The sequence below is a fragment of the Kryptolebias marmoratus genome, linkage group LG16 (assembly GCF_001649575.2).
Source record: "Kryptolebias marmoratus isolate JLee-2015 linkage group LG16, ASM164957v2, whole genome shotgun sequence".
Taxonomy (NCBI): Eukaryota; Metazoa; Chordata; class Actinopteri; order Cyprinodontiformes; family Rivulidae; genus Kryptolebias; species Kryptolebias marmoratus.
The window spans coordinates 10,772,995-10,793,241 of record NC_051445.1 but is presented as its reverse complement, the minus strand read 5'-3'; the positions used below and the strand labels follow the sequence as shown (position 1 = coordinate 10,793,241).

The 20,247-nt window shown below is 42.7% G+C and overlaps 2 protein-coding genes and 1 long non-coding RNA gene across 3 annotated transcripts; 2 read left to right on the top strand and 1 right to left on the bottom strand.

Annotated features, from left to right (window-relative positions):
- Positions 1 to 65: 65 nt before the first annotated feature.
- LOC119617760 lies at positions 66 to 1,319 on the top strand. The gene is made up of 2 exons (XR_005234164.1): positions 66 to 325; positions 511 to 1,319. It is a non-coding gene; the product is annotated as an uncharacterized LOC119617760 (long non-coding RNA).
- A 903-nt stretch (positions 1,320 to 2,222) lies between these two features.
- Positions 2,223 to 4,751, bottom strand: rps9 (ribosomal protein S9). The gene is made up of 5 exons (XM_017415568.3): positions 4,705 to 4,751; positions 3,553 to 3,664; positions 3,334 to 3,456; positions 2,962 to 3,148; positions 2,223 to 2,473 (listed from the first exon to the last, which is right to left on the bottom strand). The coding sequence occupies exons 2-5, from the start codon at positions 3,647 to 3,649 to the stop codon at positions 2,296 to 2,298; spliced, it is 585 nt and encodes a 194-aa protein (XP_017271057.1). The 5' UTR covers positions 3,650 to 3,664; positions 4,705 to 4,751; the 3' UTR covers positions 2,223 to 2,295.
- Positions 4,752 to 5,185: 434 nt separating this feature from the next.
- Positions 5,186 to 18,691, top strand: rbfox1l (RNA binding fox-1 homolog 1, like). The gene is made up of 12 exons (XM_017415566.3): positions 5,186 to 5,613; positions 9,711 to 9,950; positions 13,487 to 13,666; positions 13,743 to 13,796; positions 13,876 to 13,968; positions 14,042 to 14,111; positions 14,203 to 14,262; positions 14,377 to 14,515; positions 14,643 to 14,682; positions 14,768 to 14,835; positions 16,096 to 16,177; positions 16,255 to 18,691. Exons 1-12 carry the CDS (start codon positions 5,527 to 5,529, stop codon positions 16,297 to 16,299), a joined length of 1,158 nt encoding a protein of 385 aa, XP_017271055.1. The 5' UTR covers positions 5,186 to 5,526; the 3' UTR covers positions 16,300 to 18,691.
- Positions 18,692 to 20,247: the final 1,556 nt, after the last annotated feature.

The following is a 20,247-nucleotide window of genomic DNA, read 5'->3' as shown; positions in this document are numbered from 1 at the left end:
ATGACTATTTTTTTTTTTTGTATTTTTCACCCTAAGGTAGAATATGTTTCAGTCTTTCAATGTCGATAAGCATTAGAAAACGTTTTGCAAAACTCGGATGTAAAAAAGGCGCTACCAATGACTTATTTACTAGTATAAAGTAGTATATAAGTCATTCGGCGCTACCGTTTATCATTCGCAACCCTATACTACGGAGCACCGTAAGGGTCACGTCGGAAAAAAATATTGCGCTTGCTTGCTGACTTGACAAACAACGGGGTTTGTTGATGGTGGGGTTTTTTTGGACAAAGACATCCTTCAGTTTTGCTGTTTGGGACTCGCGCAGGTGAGTTAATGAATGTAAAAACAAAAAGCTGTAACGTGTTTATTCAATTAGTATACTGTTCTTGATATAAAAGGGAATATCTGGAAAATATGAACATGAAAAATACTTTTATCAATACAATATACTGCTCCATTTAAGCTAACATCGATGCACATTCCTTCCTGTGTGTCTGTTTTCTGTAACAGGATGACTTTGACCAAGTTTGGACTCTCACAACATCAGGATCGTACCCAGCTGTCAGCCAGATGTGATGTCTGCGCCGCCACGATGCAAGAGATTCCCTTCTAGCTGCTGAAGAGGAACACGCTCAGCTCTGCACCGTGTGACCCTGACAGATTCGACCCAAGCAGCGTGTCGATGCTGGGGTCTGTTAGACGAGGCCACTGGCTCGTCACTGTGACTGTGGGAAACCAAAACAACAAACACAGGAGGAGAGACACTAACAGCTGCTGTTATTACTAACTTGTCGTAAAGCTCCTCTCAGAAGTCGTAAAGCTGCGAGGGCAACAATCTGAACTTCCTGCCCCACAGCTTTTGCTCTCCACGACTCCTTTCACTTCAATTAATTGTGGACCGGTTCCTGCAGAGCTCATTACAACATTTATGGCACTACTCAAGGTTTTCTGTACGCTCTTACACTTTTGTTTTTGAAATCATTGCTTGCTACACTATAAACTAATAAGGAACTAGAAAACTTGTTCTGAAAGCTGCTGGTTGAAGCTGAAGTCTTTTCACGATTGTAAACAGGTAAAAAATGCAACCTCTAAGCACTGGAAGCCAATATGATTATTATGAGGCAGGATATTAGAAGCTGAACAGGCTGAGAAAAAGAAAAATACCCTAAAGGTGGCAGCATTGGACCAGAAATGGGGAAACAGAAGCCCCTCTTTGGTTTGTACTGGAACAAAATGGTAAAAAGCTGAAGACAGTAAAACAAATCACTGTAATGTGCAGCTGTGAAGCCTGAAAACAATAAAGAGAAACTGAATCTAAAGGGTGCACGCCTTCAGCTGAATCCACAATAAAACACCCCTTACAGAGCTCCGTGCTCCTCACCACAACCACGGTTCTCCAACTGTAGTCCAAAAAGAAATTTATGAGTTAAATAACAAGCTAATTAATCGTCACCAGCTGAGCTGTGATTTAAAGCTAAAAGGCAGAAGCAGACTAAGAGATGAAGGGTTCAAGCCAGATTTGTTCTGCAGAGACGGAGGCACAAAGTGTTCATGGATACTGGAGAGACAATTTTTTAATGTTTTGAACTGTGTCTCACAAACACTTGTCTACACCTGGCTGGTCAGAGAACAAACAGGAGCTAAACTAAAAATCCTCCAGATTTAATTCACTCTGAGCGGCAGTGACGCTTTGAGACTTAAAAGGCCAAAATGGCCGCTCCCTATATTTGTGCCTTTAACATAAAAATATAAAACCAAGATTTTTTAATTTAACGTTTAGAGTGCTCTTTATTACAAAACTGTGCACTTAAAAATATCAAGCACTTTTAATGGCTATATAAAGAAATTAAGCACTTTCCAAACCTTGTTTGTTAAAATTCAAGCATTTTCAAGGATTTCAAGCACCCGTACGAAACGCTAATATATAAAAGCTTAATGAAACTTTAAATGGACACTTCAGCAGCTAGTAATTGGAGTCACAAGTTTGCAATTATTTGGAGACAGAATCTGAAAAGCATTAGTTCTATAAGACATATTTGCAAAAAAAAAAACAAAACATGAAAAACAAGATTCTTGATTTGAAGCATCTAAGTTTGTTCTTTCGGCCGCTCCCTTCTTCAGGGATTGCCACAGCACACAGAGCAACGATAATTACACTAAACTGCACAGAAAAGTCTAAACATTTTTTAAAAAAAGAAAAACAAGGACAGTTCAGTTATTTGGTTTTGGTATTTATACCAAATTTTTATTGAAAACTCTGTCACAAGAGGAAGTACTTTGAAGACGACGTCCTTCTTAATCCTCCTCCTCGTCGTCGGCTCCTCCGGCGCCACCCTGACCCTTCTTGGCGTTCTTTCTCTTGACGCGGCCGGGGCGTCCGCCGCCGTACGGAGACCTCAGAGAGAAGTCGATGTGCTTCTGGCTGTCCAGACGCACCACAAAGGAAGGGATGTTCACCACCTGCTTGCGCACGCTGCCAAGACAGGAAATAAAAGCGTTGAAAGAGGACATCGAAAACAGCTTTGCTTTCAGTTTGACAAAAAAAAAAAAACAGCATCAGCCGGCGGCGGCAATTTACTGCAGGCTTCATTGACGAGGAATTCGTTGACACCAATGAAATTCTGATTATTTTATATTTAAATCATCAGCCTGATTGTAAGCATTCACGTAGCGGGGAATACTACAATTGCCCGAGGTGCAATCCCCCATACCTCACCTGACAGCCACAACATCAGCGGCACATTCTGAAGCCCCGTCGACAGGATTGGCTCTGGGCAATGTCTACTGACAAGGTATACGGTTTGCTACCGAATTGACCTTGCTGAAACGTTTAACTGAGCTCAACGAGACGAGCTACAGGTCGGTGGTCCTCTGATGGAAGAGGAAGCAGGGACAGTTTCTCATGAGTCCCCCTTTTAAAAAAAAGCCCCTTAATCGTTTGATGTTTTTCAGAGGACTCACCGAATGTGCCTCTGGCGGATGAGAACACGGGCGTGGTGAATGCTCTTGGCGAGTCCGAGCTTGAAGACCTGCGTCTGCAGCCTCCTCTCCAAGAAGTCCTCCACCTTCAGACCCAGGATGTAATCCAGCTTCATCTTACCCTCATCCAGCACGCCGATCCTCACCAAACGCCTGAGCAAGGCATTACCTGGGGAGGGAATAGGGTCACAGAAGGGGAATTCAGACGTTGAAACTTAAGAGTCACATGCAGCACGTAACTTTCAGTACAATGATGGCCTCATTGACGAGGAATTCTTGACACTATAGCAGAGTCTGACGATTTAGATTTAAATCATTGGCCAGCACAAACTGGTCTTCCTTTCTTTAGCGTACCTTCAAACAGACGCTTGGGGTCCTTCTCGTCCAGAGTGAGCAGCTCTCTGGCAGCTTTGCGGATCTTGGCCAGAGTAAACTTCACCCTCCACACTTCGCGCTTGTTCCTCAGCCCATACTCGCCTTGAAAGGTTGAGAACAGTCAACAGTTTAGGTTCAGACCGATGAGACAGAAACAACGGGGCAACGAGACGACTCGGCTGCTGAGTGAAAACATACCGATGAGCTTCAGCTCCTGGTCGAGACGGGACTTCTCGAAGGGACGGCGGGGAGTGACGTACGTCTTACGACAAACCCAACTTCTGGCAACGGGCATGGTGGCTTATAGCGCCTGCGGTGTCAAACCATTAGCTTTAAGCACAGAATGCATTCTTTAATATTGTTAAACATCTGTAAACGCTGGGATGCAGCATTTTCCTCAAAATCTTTCAACTTGTAACACAAACAAGCAGGTTTTAGCTGCTAGTGGTCATGTTAGGGTTGCTTAAAGTGGGTGATATTTTGTAAATAGCAAAACAAAACATTCAATGTTTGATAAATAGCACACTTTAAACAACACAATGTAGCTTATTTGAAAATCGCACACTTCAAGTTCCTGTAAAGACGACAAAAAATCTTGAAATCTAATTTTATTATTGAATTATGATAAAAAACAACTTTAAAAAATTTACTTTTCCATTTTATTGCACCTTCAGTTACTTAATCATCTTTATTACTTTTACAAATTAGCTTCATCTGGTGCACTTTGTGCTGCTACAACAACAGAAAACCACAATAACAAATCATTATAGATTATATTATAATATTTAAATATATGGATACGTTTTCTGCCAATTGGACAAAAGTGCTCATTTGCAGGTGAATTCACAAACAAATAAACTTTATACAACAGGCCTGTAGCTCCCCATAACAGGCATTATTATTATTTTTAGGTATGATTAAATTGACTTTTTAAAGATGGATATAAAGATGAATTCTTATATAAAAAGGCACAATTTTCTTCTTTTTAATATCATAAACTGTCTGTGGAGTTTACCAAATATTTGCAGATTAATTTCCAGACAGAAATAAGCCATTTAAGACATGTTAACGTTGTTATTATCGTTAGAAATAGTGAAAATATTGTGTAAGAACGGCGCTAATCTAATTCAACCACACGACGAGGCCTTTAGCCGCACCACGTTGTTTAACGGGAGTGTTAGCATTAGCTTAGCCGAGTAATCCGTCTTTAAAATCCATAAAAGAACATTAATTAGATCTTTAAAGACGCTCGTTTGAGTTTAATTTTATCTCATGACATCGTCTGCGTGTGCACAGCTCCAAATACAGGTTAAAATGTGTTGTTTTAGGACACGAAGTACCGGGACATACCTGCTTCGCTCAGGCTCACGTAGTAAAGAGGAAGTCACCCGGAGCTCGCGTTCTTTTATAGCACTGACGTCAGACTACACTTCCCATCATGCCTCTCGGTGCCGGACCGGAAGAGAACCAAGTTTGTTTGTCGCACTCTGTTGGTCAGAAAAGAAAACAGCTGAAAGCGTTGACATTTTTGACAAGACATACATTTTTTTAATTTTGTTTTATTCATTGTGTAAGTTACAATCAAGAAATGAGGGATTAGAGTCACATTTATCAGAAGTGGAACTTTTTAGTTTATATTTCCCCCCATTACACTGAACCCCAAATTTTGCTCTTTACTATTCAAAAATGTGCAACAAGCAGTGGCAGATCTTGCAAGAAGCTGTGTGTGATAGTGAGGGGAGGTAAGATGATAAACTCGGAGAAGGACATGGATTACTATTTATATAACTCTGAAAGGAGAGCCTGAACATGTGTTTCTGTCTGTCATCCTGCATGATCCACTGATGGACACACAGAAGCTCACTTGTTTTCACTTTCATTGCTTTATACCCTGTCCTTCCCGGACAGAAAATCTGTTCTTTTGTGGACCTTCTTTGTGCTTTCGACTCACCTATGTGGTGAAACACAGTTTTAGCCCTCTCTCCCGTCACCTTTAAGGATATTTTGCTGCTTCTATCTGGGATTTTTTCTTTTTTTTTTTTTTTTCTTTTCCAGCCTAATTGCCTGCTCTTCTGTGTTGCGTTCAAGGTTTTTCCCTTTCCCCCTGCTGTCCTCTCTCCTTCTCCCCCTCCCTATCTTCCTTTGTTCCCCCGTCTCCTTGGTTTTTGGGCTATGCTCTCCTCACCCACTGTGATCCTCCAGCCTTATGGACTCCCCGTCTACCCACAGACCACCACATGCTACCCCAGCATAGTTCAGGTAAACTCTTTGTTTCTTCTGCAACTCGTTACAGCCACACAGACGTGTGCTACGACTCGTTAGAGGCATATTTAAAAAGCGGAGTGGCATCGTTTTCACCTGCCAGAAACAAGCCATAAGTAACTAAAAGTAAAAATATTTCTGCACGCTTTAAAATTGCAAGACAGTCGTTTTTATTATTTATTTAAGGGTAGTTTACATGATTGTGTCCAATGAAAATATCAAAATGAAGCTAATTTTTTTGTTTTATTTCATAAAAAAGTGAAAACCCAAAAGCTACACTTACAACATTGTGGATTTTGTTTACTTTAGAAGTTTAAATCCAAACATTTCTTGCATTTTTCCACCCTTTTGAGGAGGTTAAACAAATCATTTAAGCTCCAAAGTGGTCGCTTTTACATTTGTGCAACACATTTCCAATAAAGGGAACATACGATCCTTCTCTTGGATTAATCTAAATGAGTTTAGTGACGCACAAGAGAAGTAATCAGTGATTGTAAACCATCTTTTCTAGCAAACAGTAAGGACTCGTGAGGTGTTATCTTTAGTCCTCTGGTCCAGCAGCAAGTGTCCCTGACATACCACTGATGCCAGAAGGCATCTGGCATCTCTCTACCTTGTCACTATACTTCACACCGGAGGTATTTTTAGTCCTCTCCTCCTGAGCTGAGAGTCACCAGAGGAGGACCTGTCACCTCCGTGTCTCGGACGTCAGCCAGCTGAGCTCAAATTGGACGCAGAACCTGCCTGTCGTGCATCTGAACCTTGGCGCCTCGAGCCTAAATTTTACACCGGAGGTTCCCGTTGAGAAAAATGGGTTTCGGAGCGATTTGCTGCTTAAAGGCCTTAAATCAGTGGTCTCCAATCCTGGTCCTGGAGGGCCACTATCCTGCAGGTTTTACTTGTTCCTCTGCTCCAACACACCTGATTTGAATCAATGGGTGATTAACAGGCTTTCTGCAGATCAAGAAGAGGTGATTTAACCTCTGAATCAGGTGTGTTGGAGCAGAGAAACAAGGAAAACATGGAGGATGGTGGCCCTCCAGGACCAGGATTGGAGACCCCTGCCTTAAATCAAGTCGCAGCTGAAAAGAAAAAACTCTGAGGAATGAGACGCTTCATCTTGAAGCAATTCTTCTTCTGCCCCCCCCCGTTTAGCCCTGTGGCCTCTCTCTCTATCTCTCTTTTGAGGGCCTCAGGAGGGTTAAAATAATAAAATAATAAAAAGTCTGAACCCTCCTTCTGTTGGAGTGCAGCATCGGCTGACGCTCAGGTTTCAGCAGATGCGTTTTGAAGTCCGCTCGCAGATCTCTGACCTCCGTCCCAGATCCTCGAGCTCACGAAACCTGAGCAAAACTTCCAAATCCGAGAAAAGCGGCGTGGAAAACTGAAAAGAGTTGCCCTTCACTACGCTGCCGCCGTTGGGGTTGGCGCATCTGCGGCTCCCGTCGTCACGCCGTGCATAAATCCTGCAGCAGCTGCCACGGCGAGGGGCACCTGCCTCCGAGTCGTCGACCTCTGACCTCAAACCGACAGCTGAGGAAGGAGACGAGGGCGAGAGCGAACAAATGGCGATCCCGAAAGAAAAGCCCCGCGTCTCTCCGGTTGCTGACAGCGTGACACTGAATCGGGCCTGGCAGCTGGCGGATACAATGACTCCTGCGGGGAGCGAGAAAAGACGCTTCATGCTGAAATCTAACAGGCAGCTTTTAGCTCCACTCCTCTGTGTAAAGCAGGAATGGGCAACCCTGGTCCTGGAGGGCCGCCATCCTGCAGGTTTCACTTGTTCCTCTGCTCCAACACACCTGATTTAAATCAATTGGTGATTATCAGGCTTCTGCAAGACATGAAGAGGTGATTTAACCACTGAATCAGGTGTGTTGGAGCAGAGAAACAAGGAAAACATGGAGGATGGTGGCCCTCGAGGACCAGGATTGTCCACCCCTGGTCTAAAGGGTCACTTGAGTCACACATCGGTTGTTTCCTGAGATGATCAGGTAATCAGATAATCAAAGATCAGGCTCGTTAAGGACAGCAAAGCTGAATTTAGGCGTGATCTGTCAGTGTCTCAGTCTAAACTAAATGACAATATACAAAATAATTGTCATTTAAATTCACAACGAAGGCCGTCTGTCTTGCTCGTGAACGTGGCTTTGAGCCTCCTGTTTTCCCTCTTCCTGTGTGGTTGAGGGTCGGGCACCAAAACGACCTTATCTAAGAGTTTGAGGAGGTCCAGACTCTCCGTTATCATGGCAGATGGGCGATCATGTAACCGCCCGCCTTTCCCGACTGCGAGCAGAACACCTCCTGAGCTACAACTGATTACCTTTGAGGTCAGCCTTGATCTTTTAGTTTGCCAGATATTGAGCTGAAATGTGGCATGGTAGTAGCTGAGAGTCATCCCCAACACATATTCTGAGCGCTGCCAGAGCTTTGTTTGAGATTTAGACACTAAAGATGGAGGATAATATCAGGACCGACCCACCGGTTTGTTATTTCCCTTTAATCCTGACCGTGTGTTGTGAGCAGAGGACACCTTTAGGCTTCTTCTGAGATTTTATTTGTGCTTTTTGAGGCAACATTGAAGTCAGAAAAAGTAAAGCTCTGTTTTGTGGGCGTCTCAGCGTTTTAGGCCCCAAAAGTAACTTAATCAGGTTCAGGAAAAAACCTCAAAGCTGATCTTAAATAAACCGTTTTTTCGACACATTTCAAAGGTTGGAAAGGAAAAAAAATCAGCTTTTTTATAAACAACAGTAAAATATTCAGAATGTAACGAGAGGAAACGGGGCTCCTTGAGTAAAGAACGGTGTTTAAGAGGCAAAAATAAAATAAAATCACTCTGATTCACAAACTGGAGGTTTGATTCAAAACCCTCGAACCAGAGAAACGATAAGAGCGTTCTTATGAGTCCGAGAGAATAAAGTGTTCAATGAAACCTTTCATTTTTTGGAAAAGCATCGACAGGATATTCATGCTTCTTGTGATAAATGAGACACAAAACTGTTATTTCAGTTTTAACGAAGCAGAAACTGGAAACAAACTTTTCACACTCCATTAAAAATAGAAGCATTGTAATAAAAAAAAGTTGTTTTCTTTGCAAGAATTAAGAGTCAAAGAGTCTGATGTTAGCTGCTTGGAGTTTGTGTGTAAAAACAGAGGACGGGAAGGTTTTTCCAGGGTTGGAATTAGAGAGATTCCCCCCCGGAATCCTTAACTGTGATGAAGCCGCGATCCTGTTTGGTGACTGACAGATCCAGATGTGAGCAGCTGCTGCTCTTTAACCTCGGCGGTGGTTTGTTGTGGTTGGTGGAGGAGGTGCAGGTGTGTGTGTGTGTGTGTGCGGGGGGGGCAGCTGGCGTTAAAGCACGCAGCAGTCGCCACACAAAGCATCAGAAAGAGACGAACTCAAGAAAGGCGGGTAAGACTGCTTCTGTGTTTAAACTTTTCCTCTCATCTGTGTTCTGTTTCAGCAGAAAAAATGTTTGACTTTGTCTCCTTTTGCTTGTTTGTTCTGAATCAAAGGTAAATTATTCCGCCGTTTAGTTTGTCTTTGATCGATCAGAGAAAGTATTTCAGTCGGAAAGAAGAACCGGAGCAGAGACTGAAGAGTTTGTTGTTGGCACGGTTAAATCAAAACTTCCTTCATGACAAACTAGTTTCATCAAAATGTTCAAAATCCGTGGGAATTTTAGTGGACTAAAAAGACAAGAACAGTACGTTTATCGCTTAAATCAAAATATGCTCGAGACACGTGCTTGAATTTAAAAAACTGTTGCTTAAATATGAAGAAACTTTAAATGTGTGGAGTTAGACAAAAGGCTTGGCAGCGATTTAGAGGTTTTTATTGACACTTTTGTTTGAGAAGAAACCTTTATCGTGTTTTTTAGTCTGTTCTTTTCAGTATCTTTAAATAAATAAAGTCAAAGATGAATAAAGAAATGTTTTTTCTTGTGCTGCATATTTCAAATTTGGTGGAACGCCCCTTTATTCTGCGCCTCCTTATAATATATAAATATATTTTTACATGTAAAACAGTAAAACAGCCGGTTTGTTTGTTTATTTGTTTACTCCGGTTCTCCCTCTCCTCCTCTCCACAGGGGGCCCCCGCTCAGGAGGCGGGCCCCGGCAGCGGGGACCCTGCCCTCCCTCAGGTTTACGCCCCGCCGCCGTCGTACCCACCGCCGCCGGGTCAAGGCGCGGCGGCCTCGGCGGGCAGGCTGGCGGCGCTGGACTTTGGCTCGGCTCACCACAGCTCGGAGTACCCGGACCACCCTCAGCTCCGGGTCTACCAGGGGCCCCAGCACGAGGGGCCCGACGCCCTGAGCCCCAGCGCCACGGTAGGAGTGGCCCTGGAATTCACGCCGTGCCCCAATAAAACACGATCCTCGGTCGGTTCGCGCGAGCAAAGTCTTTTCAGACGTGCTGCAGAGCAACACGAGCAGCTAAAGTTTCCCTCTATATTTAGAACCCTTCCTCCTCCTCCTCCTCCTCCTCTTCCTCCTCTTCCTCCCCTCCTTCTACGGAAAGGTCGCAGAACAGCTGAGGGGAGATTTGGTGTTGAAAATAAACATTTCGTTCTCCTCCTTATTCTGCTGATAGTAAAACAGAAGTTAAAACATTTTATTTGTAAATATTTACATTTCATCTGTTTTCTGGTTCATCTGTTTACTGATTTATTTTAATATAATACAATACAAAAAAACAACATTTTATACCATTTCCAATCATTTCTCTGTATTTAGTAAATAATCTAAATCAAGCAGGGTTTTGTTTTTTAACTAACTCTACTTTTATAGGTTCATGGTCCTCAGAGGATGAATCCTCTGATAAATCAATAATTTAAAAAAAAAATCAAACATTAAATAAAACATTTGTAAGATTTACATGTAGTTTTTTCCAATTCTTATTTATTTAAATAGAAAAAAAAAAACATTTTTTTAATTTTAATTGTTAATTTTATGTACTTGGAGTAAATAAAAACACTTTAAAAGCAAATATTTTACTTTTATTGTAATTAAATCTATTATTATAGTATTTATTTGACCTCTATTTCTTATTTAGTTTAAAGTAAATGAAAAATAGAGAATATTTAAGTAATAAAATAACTTTTAACTTGCCTGTAAGGGAACATGAATGACTTCAAGTTGACTTTTACATAAGTTCATGGTCCCCAGAGGATGAATCCTCTGATAAAACAATCATTTTTAAGATTTAAATGTAGTTTTTTCTGAATCTTTTTTAATTAAATGAAAAAGAATCCACATTTTTCAAATTTTATTGGCAATTTTTTTTACTTGGAGTAAATAAAAACACTTTGAAAGCAATTTTTTATTCATTTTGTAAATACAATTGGGAAAAATATGTAACTATTGTAATTATTTTACCCTTCTTTCTTAAAAGTAAATAAAACACTGAACATTTAAGTAATAAAATAATTTTTTACTTGCCTGTAAGGGAACATGAATGACTTCAAGTTGACTTTTACATAAGTTCATGGTCCCCAGAGGATGAATCCTTTTAACATCTTCTCTGACTTTTCTTGGGGACCAAAATGTGGCAACTTTTTATGAAGTTAAATAAAGGTTTTCTTAGACTAGACCACTGAAACCCGGTGCTTTTGTCGGGTGTTTTAGCGTGTGTTAGCAAAGCAGCGTTAGCTTGCTGGAGAATGTAAATCACTATGGCAACGGGGGGACATATTTGTTGAAAAAAGACGTAGAAAAAACCCCCCCCCCCCGCCCTGATGAAAAACGCTTGTTTGTCTGTGAGGCAGGCCGGCTCTGCCTCCTTCTTCTCTCTTCCTCCTCTCACCAGTGGTGTCTCTTTTGTGGCCCCCGTCCAGATATTTTATTACTAGAGCCCCCGACAAACTCGGGGGTGGGGGGTCCGATGCCGATTTTCTGAGGGACAGTTGAGACGCCGCCGCGGAGGAAGGGAGGGAGGGGGGGCTGACCAGATGAGCCCGAAATATCGCTCAGGTCCAGAACACAAACCTGCATCGTGACATCTTGACACCACAACCCGACTGAACCCCCTGTGTCCCCCTGAACCCCCTCCACTCTGTGTGTGTGTGTTCTGCAGTCACAGTCCACCTGTGGCTTGTGTCGTGTGCGTTAACGTGTCCCCGGGTGAATGCACCTCTCTACCTCCCCCCCCCCCTTAATAATTGTTGCCCCATGATAATTGACCTTTAACCTTTGGCAGAACCGCAGCACCATGACCCGAGACTGACCCTCCGGTTTTGATCCCCTTCCTCTCATCACCCTCCTCATTTGAAGCTTCCTGCGCACCGTCTCTGCCTTGTTCCCTCTGGTTTAATTTGATCGTTCGCCGCTTCACTGAGGCCTTTTTTTTTCACTTCTCATCCGCCTCTTGGTACTAGAATGCTAATACTCCGGTCTCTTAAACTGCAGTCCTTACTTCAGAACAGCAGATTTCCTTTTCCCGAAGCTCTTCGCTCTTTTTATTTTACTCTTACGGCTCAATGCTGCTGTGAGCAGAATGTTGTTTCTTTTTCTTTTTATGGTCTTGTTCATTTGCTCTAAAAAAAAAACATAAATTCCTTTTAACTTTGTTAATATCGCCAGCGGTTGACGGCGCTGCTCAACCTGCACAAAAGTGCGTGCGCAGAGATGCGTGCACACCAGCATTGTGGTGCATTGTGGGTAGTGAATGTTTTTTTTTGTGTTTTGGCACACGGGCCTCTGAATGGTTCTGCATGACACAGATGTCACAGTGTACAAAAGAAGTGAGGACGCCTTTGCGCGGCATCATTTGTGAGCCGTGCAGCGAAACGAGTCGCAGTGAGGAGGAACCTTTTCGATTTTTAGTTATTTTCTGAATTCTTCCTCTCGAAAGCTTCGAAATGAGCCGAATTTTGTAAAAGTGAAAAAAAGGAGCCAAAGTCCAAAAATAAAACTTCAAAAGAAATGTAACAGATTCCAAGGAAGTCCATCTCCTGAGAGTTAAATTATTAAGAAATGAAAAATGAATCAAGACTCTTGCGCAGTGCTAAAAAAAAATAAAACAACCCCAAAAATGTGTTTCTAATGACAAAAAAATGTCTGATTGTGAAACTAAACTGTGTATATTTCCTAACAGCATAAACATGACTTCAAAATTACCCCACCACAAAAAAAAAGGTCTGATAATTCTGAACAAATGGGATGTGTCTGCGTGGATGTTTACATGTCTTCATGTGGAAAATATTCACTTGGATCGGAAGGTTTGAATGAGTCTTTGTACTAATAGTTCGAACAGCTGCAGCCTGGTGTGTCAGATGGGACCAGGGGATGTCACTTTTATTAAAAAAAAATAAAAAATGAAAGAAAGTAAAACAGCATCTGGGTATCCTCAATCAATCACATCATCAGGAACAAATATCTGAATGTTTTACTGAAAATTAACAATTATTTTAAGGCAGCACGGGTTGTATTTGAATGACGCGGCACAAAGGTGTACTCACTTATACTGTATTTAATGTAATTACACTTGTTTAGAGGCTGAATTAAAGTTTTCACTTGTAGCTTTATTTTAATCATTTTTGGGCCTTAGTTTTTCTCCTCCCCCAGCAGGCATGGATCCACAGACACTTTACTAAAGTTTAGGCCTCCTCACATTTGCCTGAGAAGGATCACTGGTTGCTGAATGCTGGTTGAACGTGGTTTGGATCACTTGATCTGGTGGAAATGATCTTTTTGCTTAATTGTTGCTGAAACTGTTGAGCCGATCTTCTGTCTTTGCTTTTATTTATTTATTTTTTGTGACGCTCTGTTCCATTTCTCCCCTTTCTGTCTTTTTTTTATTTTCGTGTTTCTGCTCCATTGCGTCCTCCTTCTTCTGGCTCGTTTTTTTTCCCCCCACTGCCATCAAGGAGGATGCGTTGGCTCCCGTGACGTCCGACCCCCAGGCCCTCGGCATGCCGGGGTCGTCGGGGGCCGGAGCGGGAAGCGGGGGCGAGGAGGAGAGCCCGGGAAAGGCCCAACCGAAGCGCCTCCACGTCTCCAACATCCCTTTCCGCTTCAGGGACCCGGACCTCCGCCAGATGTTTGGGGTAGGACCTTCCTCCCGTTTCTGAAGTTTACCCGACTTGTCGCGCAACTTTGACCAATCTGTTGTGAAACTTGCAGCAATTCGGCAAGATCCTTGATGTTGAAATTATCTTCAACGAACGGGGGTCAAAGGTGAGCAGTAGGGACACGTTACGATAGACGGAGCCGATATGGGAAGGGTCCTCATCGAAATAAAATCTACCCCTCGCAGGGCTTCGGGTTTGTCACCTTCGAGAGCGCCACAGAGGCAGACCGAGCGAGAGAGAAGCTGAACGGGACGATTGTGGAAGGGAGAAAGATTGAGGTGACGGGACGCAGGTTTCCTCGTCGAGATTGAAGACCGCCACCGTTTGACTGGTTTTTGTTCACGTTCCCAGGTTAATAACGCCACGGCAAGAGTCGTTACCAAGAAGCCTCAGACGCCTCTTGTAAATGGGGAACTTTCAAGTGAGCAACGCGAGCATGGCCTCGTTTCACGGCAGAGTCCGTTCTCAAGACGGAGGACGCTTTAGTAAAACTCGTCTTTGTTTCTTTGCAGCTTCTGGATGGAAGATCAACCCCGTAATGGGGGCGATGTATGCGCCTGAACTCTATACAGGTGAACTTACAGCTTAGAAATGACCTGGATAACGCCAACATTTCCCTGCTGTTGGAGTTATCTTTTTTTTTTTTTTTATAAATCCCTCCCTTTCTGTTTTATTTTTCGTCCTAGTTGCCAGTTTTCCTTATCCGGTAGCGACTCCCACCTTGGCGTACCGGGGCTCAGCGCTGCGAGGCCGCGGCCGAGCCGTCTACAACACGATTCGCTCTGCGGCGGCCACCCCTGCTACCGCTGTGCCCGCCTACCCCGGGTAAGACGCCAGGGGCCCCGTCGGAGGGTTCCCCAAACAAACAGAAAAAGACCCACACGATAAGAAATGACAATATTCAGTCCGGCACTTTGAAGCTCAAGAATTTCCCCTTTTATCGCTCTTTCAGGGTTGTATATCAGGATGGGCTGTACGGAGCAGAAGTCTACGTAAGCAGCTGCACGTTTACCGTCTCAGATTAATGTCATTTCATCTCGCCTTGTGTTCATATAATTGTACTCTTCCCCCATGCAGGGCGGCTACCCTGCAGCTTACAGAGTGGCTCAGCCAGCATCCGCTGCCACGGCCGCCTACAGTGACGGGTAGGCAGCTTGCAAAAATCGCATCCATGTTAGTTACTCAATCAAGCAACGGTTTACTTTAACCAACACATCTTCACTGAGAATTAAGGAGAACGCCATCTGAGAACAAAAACAGGTCACAAGGGTTTGTAGCGTATAACTGAATGCGCGTTCGGTAACTAAAAATTTGTTTATTTGATCCATTTTCTGCCACGAGTTAAATATTAGTAAACGCATAGCTGGTTATCATCGTGTTTGACTGCTCAAAGGATGTGCAGGTGGATCGTGGACTTGGTTAGAGGGAGTTAAAGTTAGCAGCATAACATCTAAAACAGCCACAGTAAGCACAGGGACACCACAGGGGTGTGTACTTAGTCTTCTACCGTTCACACTTCCTGGCCAGCTTCGCCAGGAATTAAGTTAAAGTTAAAGTACCACCTGAGTGTGCAAAATTTGATCCATCCCCTGAGGGAGCGGTGAGCAGCACTCAGGAATCATTTGGTGACATAACCCCCCAAATCCAACCCTTAATGCTGAGTGTCAAGCAGGGTGGCAATGGGTCCCATTTTTACAGTCTTTGGTATATGGGGGTCTTTGGTATGACCCAGCCAGGAATTGAACCCACGACCTCCCAGTTTCAGGGCGGACACTCTATCACTAGGTCACTGAACAGATGACACCGCTGTTGTAGGCCTTATAATCAACTGTGAGTCCAATTACCGAAAAGAAGTACAGCAACTCCCACAGAAAAATAATCTGACCCACGACACGATCAAAACCAAGGAGACGGGAACAGACTTCAGAAGGACTGACCATCAAGAACTCAGAGGTGGAGGGTTCCTGACACCATGTTCCTGAGGATCCATCCGATCCTGTTCTCCAGCAGTCTGTGCCCATAGCGTGGCTCTGGAAACCCAACTCAGCCCTAACTATAGGATTTATCAAAAAAAGGAAAGTCTCTAGTTTAGAAAGTTGATCGGATGTCAGCCTCACGGACAGAAACGGGAAGTTGGAGCCGGAGAACTGAACGCTCCGCCTCCTGTTCTACTTTTAGAAATTCTAGGAACCACAAGTAAACCTGCAGCCTGAGGGCAGAGGGCTCAGTTAGGAAAACACGGGACAATAAGATCTCCAATATGAAATGGGAGTCGAGCTGAAGGCGCGGCGCGCGTAAATATCAAACAGCGTTTCTTTTTTCTTTATCGTTTTAAAAAACGAGAGACCGAATGGCTGAAGAGTCTGTGACGCCTTCATTGTTGTTGTTGTTGTTGTTGTGAGCAGATACGGACGAGTTTACGCCACAGCCGCAGACCCCTATCACCACTCGGTCGGACCAACAACGACATACGGAGTCGGCACGATGGTGAGCTGAGTCCAAACGTGCGCGGCGCCCGATTTTGGCCCGCAGCTCCTTCTTCTTACGTCTCCTTCTGCCAACAGGCGAGTTTGTACAGAGGAGGATACAACCGCTTCACCCCGTACTGAGAGCACGCGCAGGCCCGAACTCCGGGACGGACGGACGGACGGACATCTTGAAACCTTAGAACAGTGGACGAGCCGAGTCTCCACCTCTGCGCTTTCAGAGACGATGTTTTAAACGCTGTATTTATCTGCCCAACAAGAGGGTTTTGATCGAAGCCTTTCATTGATTTTGTTTTGTTTTGTTTTTTTGAATTTAAAGAATTTGGGTGTTAAACACTGTGAGATTATTGTTTATTATCAGTCGCAGGGGTCAAAGTGTACAAAAACATTTTTGTAGTGTAAACCACTCGTTTTTTTTGGTGTAACTAAACCAGTTTTTGAGTGTTTGTTAGTGCGAGTGTGTGTGTGTGTGTGTGTGTGTGTGTGTGTGTGTGATAGTTATTCACTGGAATCAACACCACCGCCTCCGAGCTGCTGTTTGTCTGGACTTTATTCTAACAATCTACCTCTCACACGTTTGTAGCTTCTCAAGTAGACGTTTGGTTGTTAGTTTTTATGTTTTTTTTTTCCTCCTCGTCCACCTTTCTGTTTGTGTTTTCTAACAGATTCTGGTTTCTGTTTGTGATGTTTTATATTCAGGCTCTCCTGCTGTTTTTTTTTTTTCTGCCTTTTTTCCTTTCTAAGATTTGCTTAAATGCTGTCGAGTTCATTTTCTGTTCCTGCTGCACTTTTTCTGCTTTACTTAGTGTTTTTATTTTTCTTCCTCCTCTAAATAAAACTGTTTTTTTTCCTCTTATTTCCTCTTTTGGTTTGATTCTTCTGATCTGGGTTGGTTTTGGTTTCTAAAATCTGTCAGTTCTTTTTTTTTAATAAGTAGTTTTTTACAAGTTATTAGACTTATGTTGCTCATTAAAATGCACACAAACATTAAAAAAACAATCTGCATTTCTTCTGTAAAGTTAAATTTCGCCTCACTTATATTTATAACGGCGAGTTAATAAGTGTTCTGTATTTTTAAACTTTATTATTTTATAGTAAATCAGTTCGTTTTGATGCGGTTGAGAAACTGAAACAACCTTTCTCTTTGTTTTGTTCTAAACTTGATAACTTCTCTTTTTACTTTATTAGAACTTTGCTTTTATAGATAAATTTCTTTTTTAAACCGCTAACATTTCTGTGTGAAACTTTCCTGTTTTCTGTCAGACTTCGAGTTAAAACTTTCTTCTTTTGACTTCTCTGGATTGATTTCTTCTTCTTTCTCGGTCAGATTTGTAGCTCTGTCTGTTTCTTCAGAAACCAGCTTTTTTTTTTTTTAAATATACCCAATTACCAATTCATTTAACACTTCCTGAATGATAAAACACTACCTTACATGAGCTTTAGTGAACATTTGACCCCTTTTTATGTTGATTTAGCTTCTTTCAGGGTCCATCTTTGAATCCACATCTGTAGTTGGAAAGCCGATAATCTGAGTCAAATTATATCAACATGAAGTGAAGCTTCTTTTAGGCGAATGGACTTGTACAAATAAACCGAATAAAGTTTTTCTGTCGGCTGATTATCCTCCTCCTGCCATCAGAAACTGTCACGGATTTGTCAGGGAACAAGGGTTGCCAGATAAGAAACAAACTATCATTAACTGAGTGGACTTCCTGTTGATTTGTGGGTGTTTGTGTGAATAAAAACTTTTTTTTTTTTTAGGGGAGGCAAAGAAATGCCAAAACTGTGGTATATTTGGGCTTTTTAAAAACCAACGTAAACTGTTTAAATTTGATAATTATCACATATCTGGCAATGCTGCAGATAACGACTTTCCACCATTTTTATGTTTAAATGTTGACCCATCAATTAAACCAGTCTTCATACTCTTTATACCTGAATTTTATTCTTTCAAAGAAAAAAAAAAAGGTATTTACACAACATTTACAAAATAGCATTTAGTCATTTCAGATCTGTACAGGAGCAGAGAGGGGTGGGGGTGAAGGGTGGGGGGGTGCAGATAAACCTCCAGCTTTAGTTGTTAGTCTGCTGCAACGTGAACTATTAAAGCTCGGCAGATGGGACACGATACTTACTAGAGAGGGACTAGTTGCACATTTTGACGTAAAAATAAAGAAAAAGAAATGAGAAGATAAAACACTTGTTAAAAGGTGAGAGAGAGAGACATGCAGGAGGAAGAACTAATCCAAATTAAGACTAAAAATGGCAGAAAAGGAAATTAAAATAATAATATAAAAAAAAAACAAGTGAGGGGAGAAAAATGGGGAAGTCATTCAGAGTAGAGTTTGAAGGGAAGCGTTACAAAGACGGATGAGGAGATACGGTTATACGGGAGCAAACCAAAAAAGTAATCAGAGTACAGGAACCTGTCTGGCACTGGAGGAGAAAATGATTATGGGTGGTTAGTTACATACGGGTGAATTCTCTGGTTTAAAACAAAAAAAAAAAAAAAAAAGGAAAATAAACGGCAAACAACAGGGTGTAAGAGTGCTGAAGTACACGTGTAAAGATCACGTATCAGAGGTTAAACTCATCACATCTGAAAACATCTGGTGAGATAGTGTCGAAACACAAACACTTCAACTTACTGAATATAGAGGAGTTCGTTCTGGATGTCCAGACACTTTTTCAGAGAGGGATTCATCTCTAACTAAAGAACTGAGAAACTTATTTCTGACAAAAGAAAAGAAAAAAAAAAACAAAAGTCCTAAATCAAGCCTGAAACACGTCGCGGAGAGAAAACGTGCCTGGACACACAGAAACCATCGGGATACGGTTGGTCAGCTCGGAGCACAAACACACACACACACACATCTTAAATAAGACATCTTAAAAACACGTGATTCAGCAGCGGGCGGGTGGCCCGGCCGGCGTTACACGCTTCGCTCTCCCGTGTTGCTCAACCAGCCGCGTGACTCCGGCGAGACGCGCTCACGGGTCACCCTCTCCGGCGGGCTTTGCCTTTTTCCCACTCTGAGCGCGGCGCTCCTGCAGCGCAGCCGTGCTGCGAGCTGAAGAGCTGGAGGCGTGGTGGAGGTGGTGCTCGAGGGTTGGGGGGGAAGGGGGAGGAGGACAGGGTAAAATGAAGGGAGGGAGGGAAGAAAGGACACATGTTGAAATCATCGTCAAAACGAAAATATTCAAGTGATTAAAGACGAACGGTGGACAAATTCCTGATCTGAGACACTGGGAGATGCGAAGACATGTCTTCACATCTTCACCCCCCCCCCCCACACACTTACCCATTTTAAACAAAACAAACAAAAAATAAAAAGGTGTGCACCCAAAAATAACCAAACAAACAAAACTACAACATGTTACATCATTTACAGGAATTCATTTTAAAGTGAACATTCAGACAGTACAGCCGGTCTGCGTCCGCTCCAAACCCCAGAGTCTTTAATACAAACTTCACGTCGCCGGCCGCAGATCAACACTCTTTAATTAAAACCTGCCGGTTCACGGGAACGACTGCGAGCCTCGCTTTAAAGGTCGGGACAAAGAGATACTTTCACAGGCAGCACAAGGTCATGACGGGTCATTCCAGCCAGAGAAACCAGATGCACCGTCGCCAGCGTTAACCAGATAATAAAACGCCCTGAATGTTCCCGAACCACAGCTCGACGGCCAATCAGGAGACAGCTTTTAATCTGACTAGTTTCTGTCCTTTAAATAGTTTTTATTTTACAGATTTCATGGCTATGAGGGAAACTGCTCTCTGCTCGCATAAATAAATATATTGTAATTAAACTACTGCTCACATCAGTTTAAAAGTCTTTCTGATGGAATACTCTCTTCGACTTCCAGGTAGAGCGCATCTGTGCAATTACAAAATAATAATTCAAGAAACTTAATTTGGACATTTTAGATTATTGTCAGATTGTCATGAAAGAAAAACAAACAAACAAACAAAAAAAAAAACAATCTATCTGTACATTTTCCTTTAAACCCTAGTCTCAGTTCCATTATTCTGTTGTTGTTTTCTCAGAGAAAAGCCAATACTGTTGTTTC

Coding starts and splice junctions, on each gene's coding strand:
- rps9 (XM_017415568.3), bottom strand. CDS start 3,649: ATGCCCGTTGCCAGAAGTTGGGTTTGTCGTAAGACGTACGTCACTCCC. Junction 3,457..3,552: donor CCAGGAGCTGAAGCTCATCG/GTATGTTTTCAC, acceptor CAACCTTTCAAG/GCGAGTATGGGCTGAGGAAC. Junction 2,474..2,961: donor ATCCGCCAGAGGCACATTCG/GTGAGTCCTCTG, acceptor CTGTCTTGGCAG/CGTGCGCAAGCAGGTGGTGA.
- rbfox1l (XM_017415566.3), top strand. CDS start 5,527: ATGCTCTCCTCACCCACTGTGATCCTCCAGCCTTATGGACTCCCCGTC. Junction 9,951..13,486: donor CCCTGAGCCCCAGCGCCACG/GTAGGAGTGGCC, acceptor ACTGCCATCAAG/GAGGATGCGTTGGCTCCCGT. Junction 14,112..14,202: donor TGTAAATGGGGAACTTTCAA/GTGAGCAACGCG, acceptor GTTTCTTTGCAG/CTTCTGGATGGAAGATCAAC.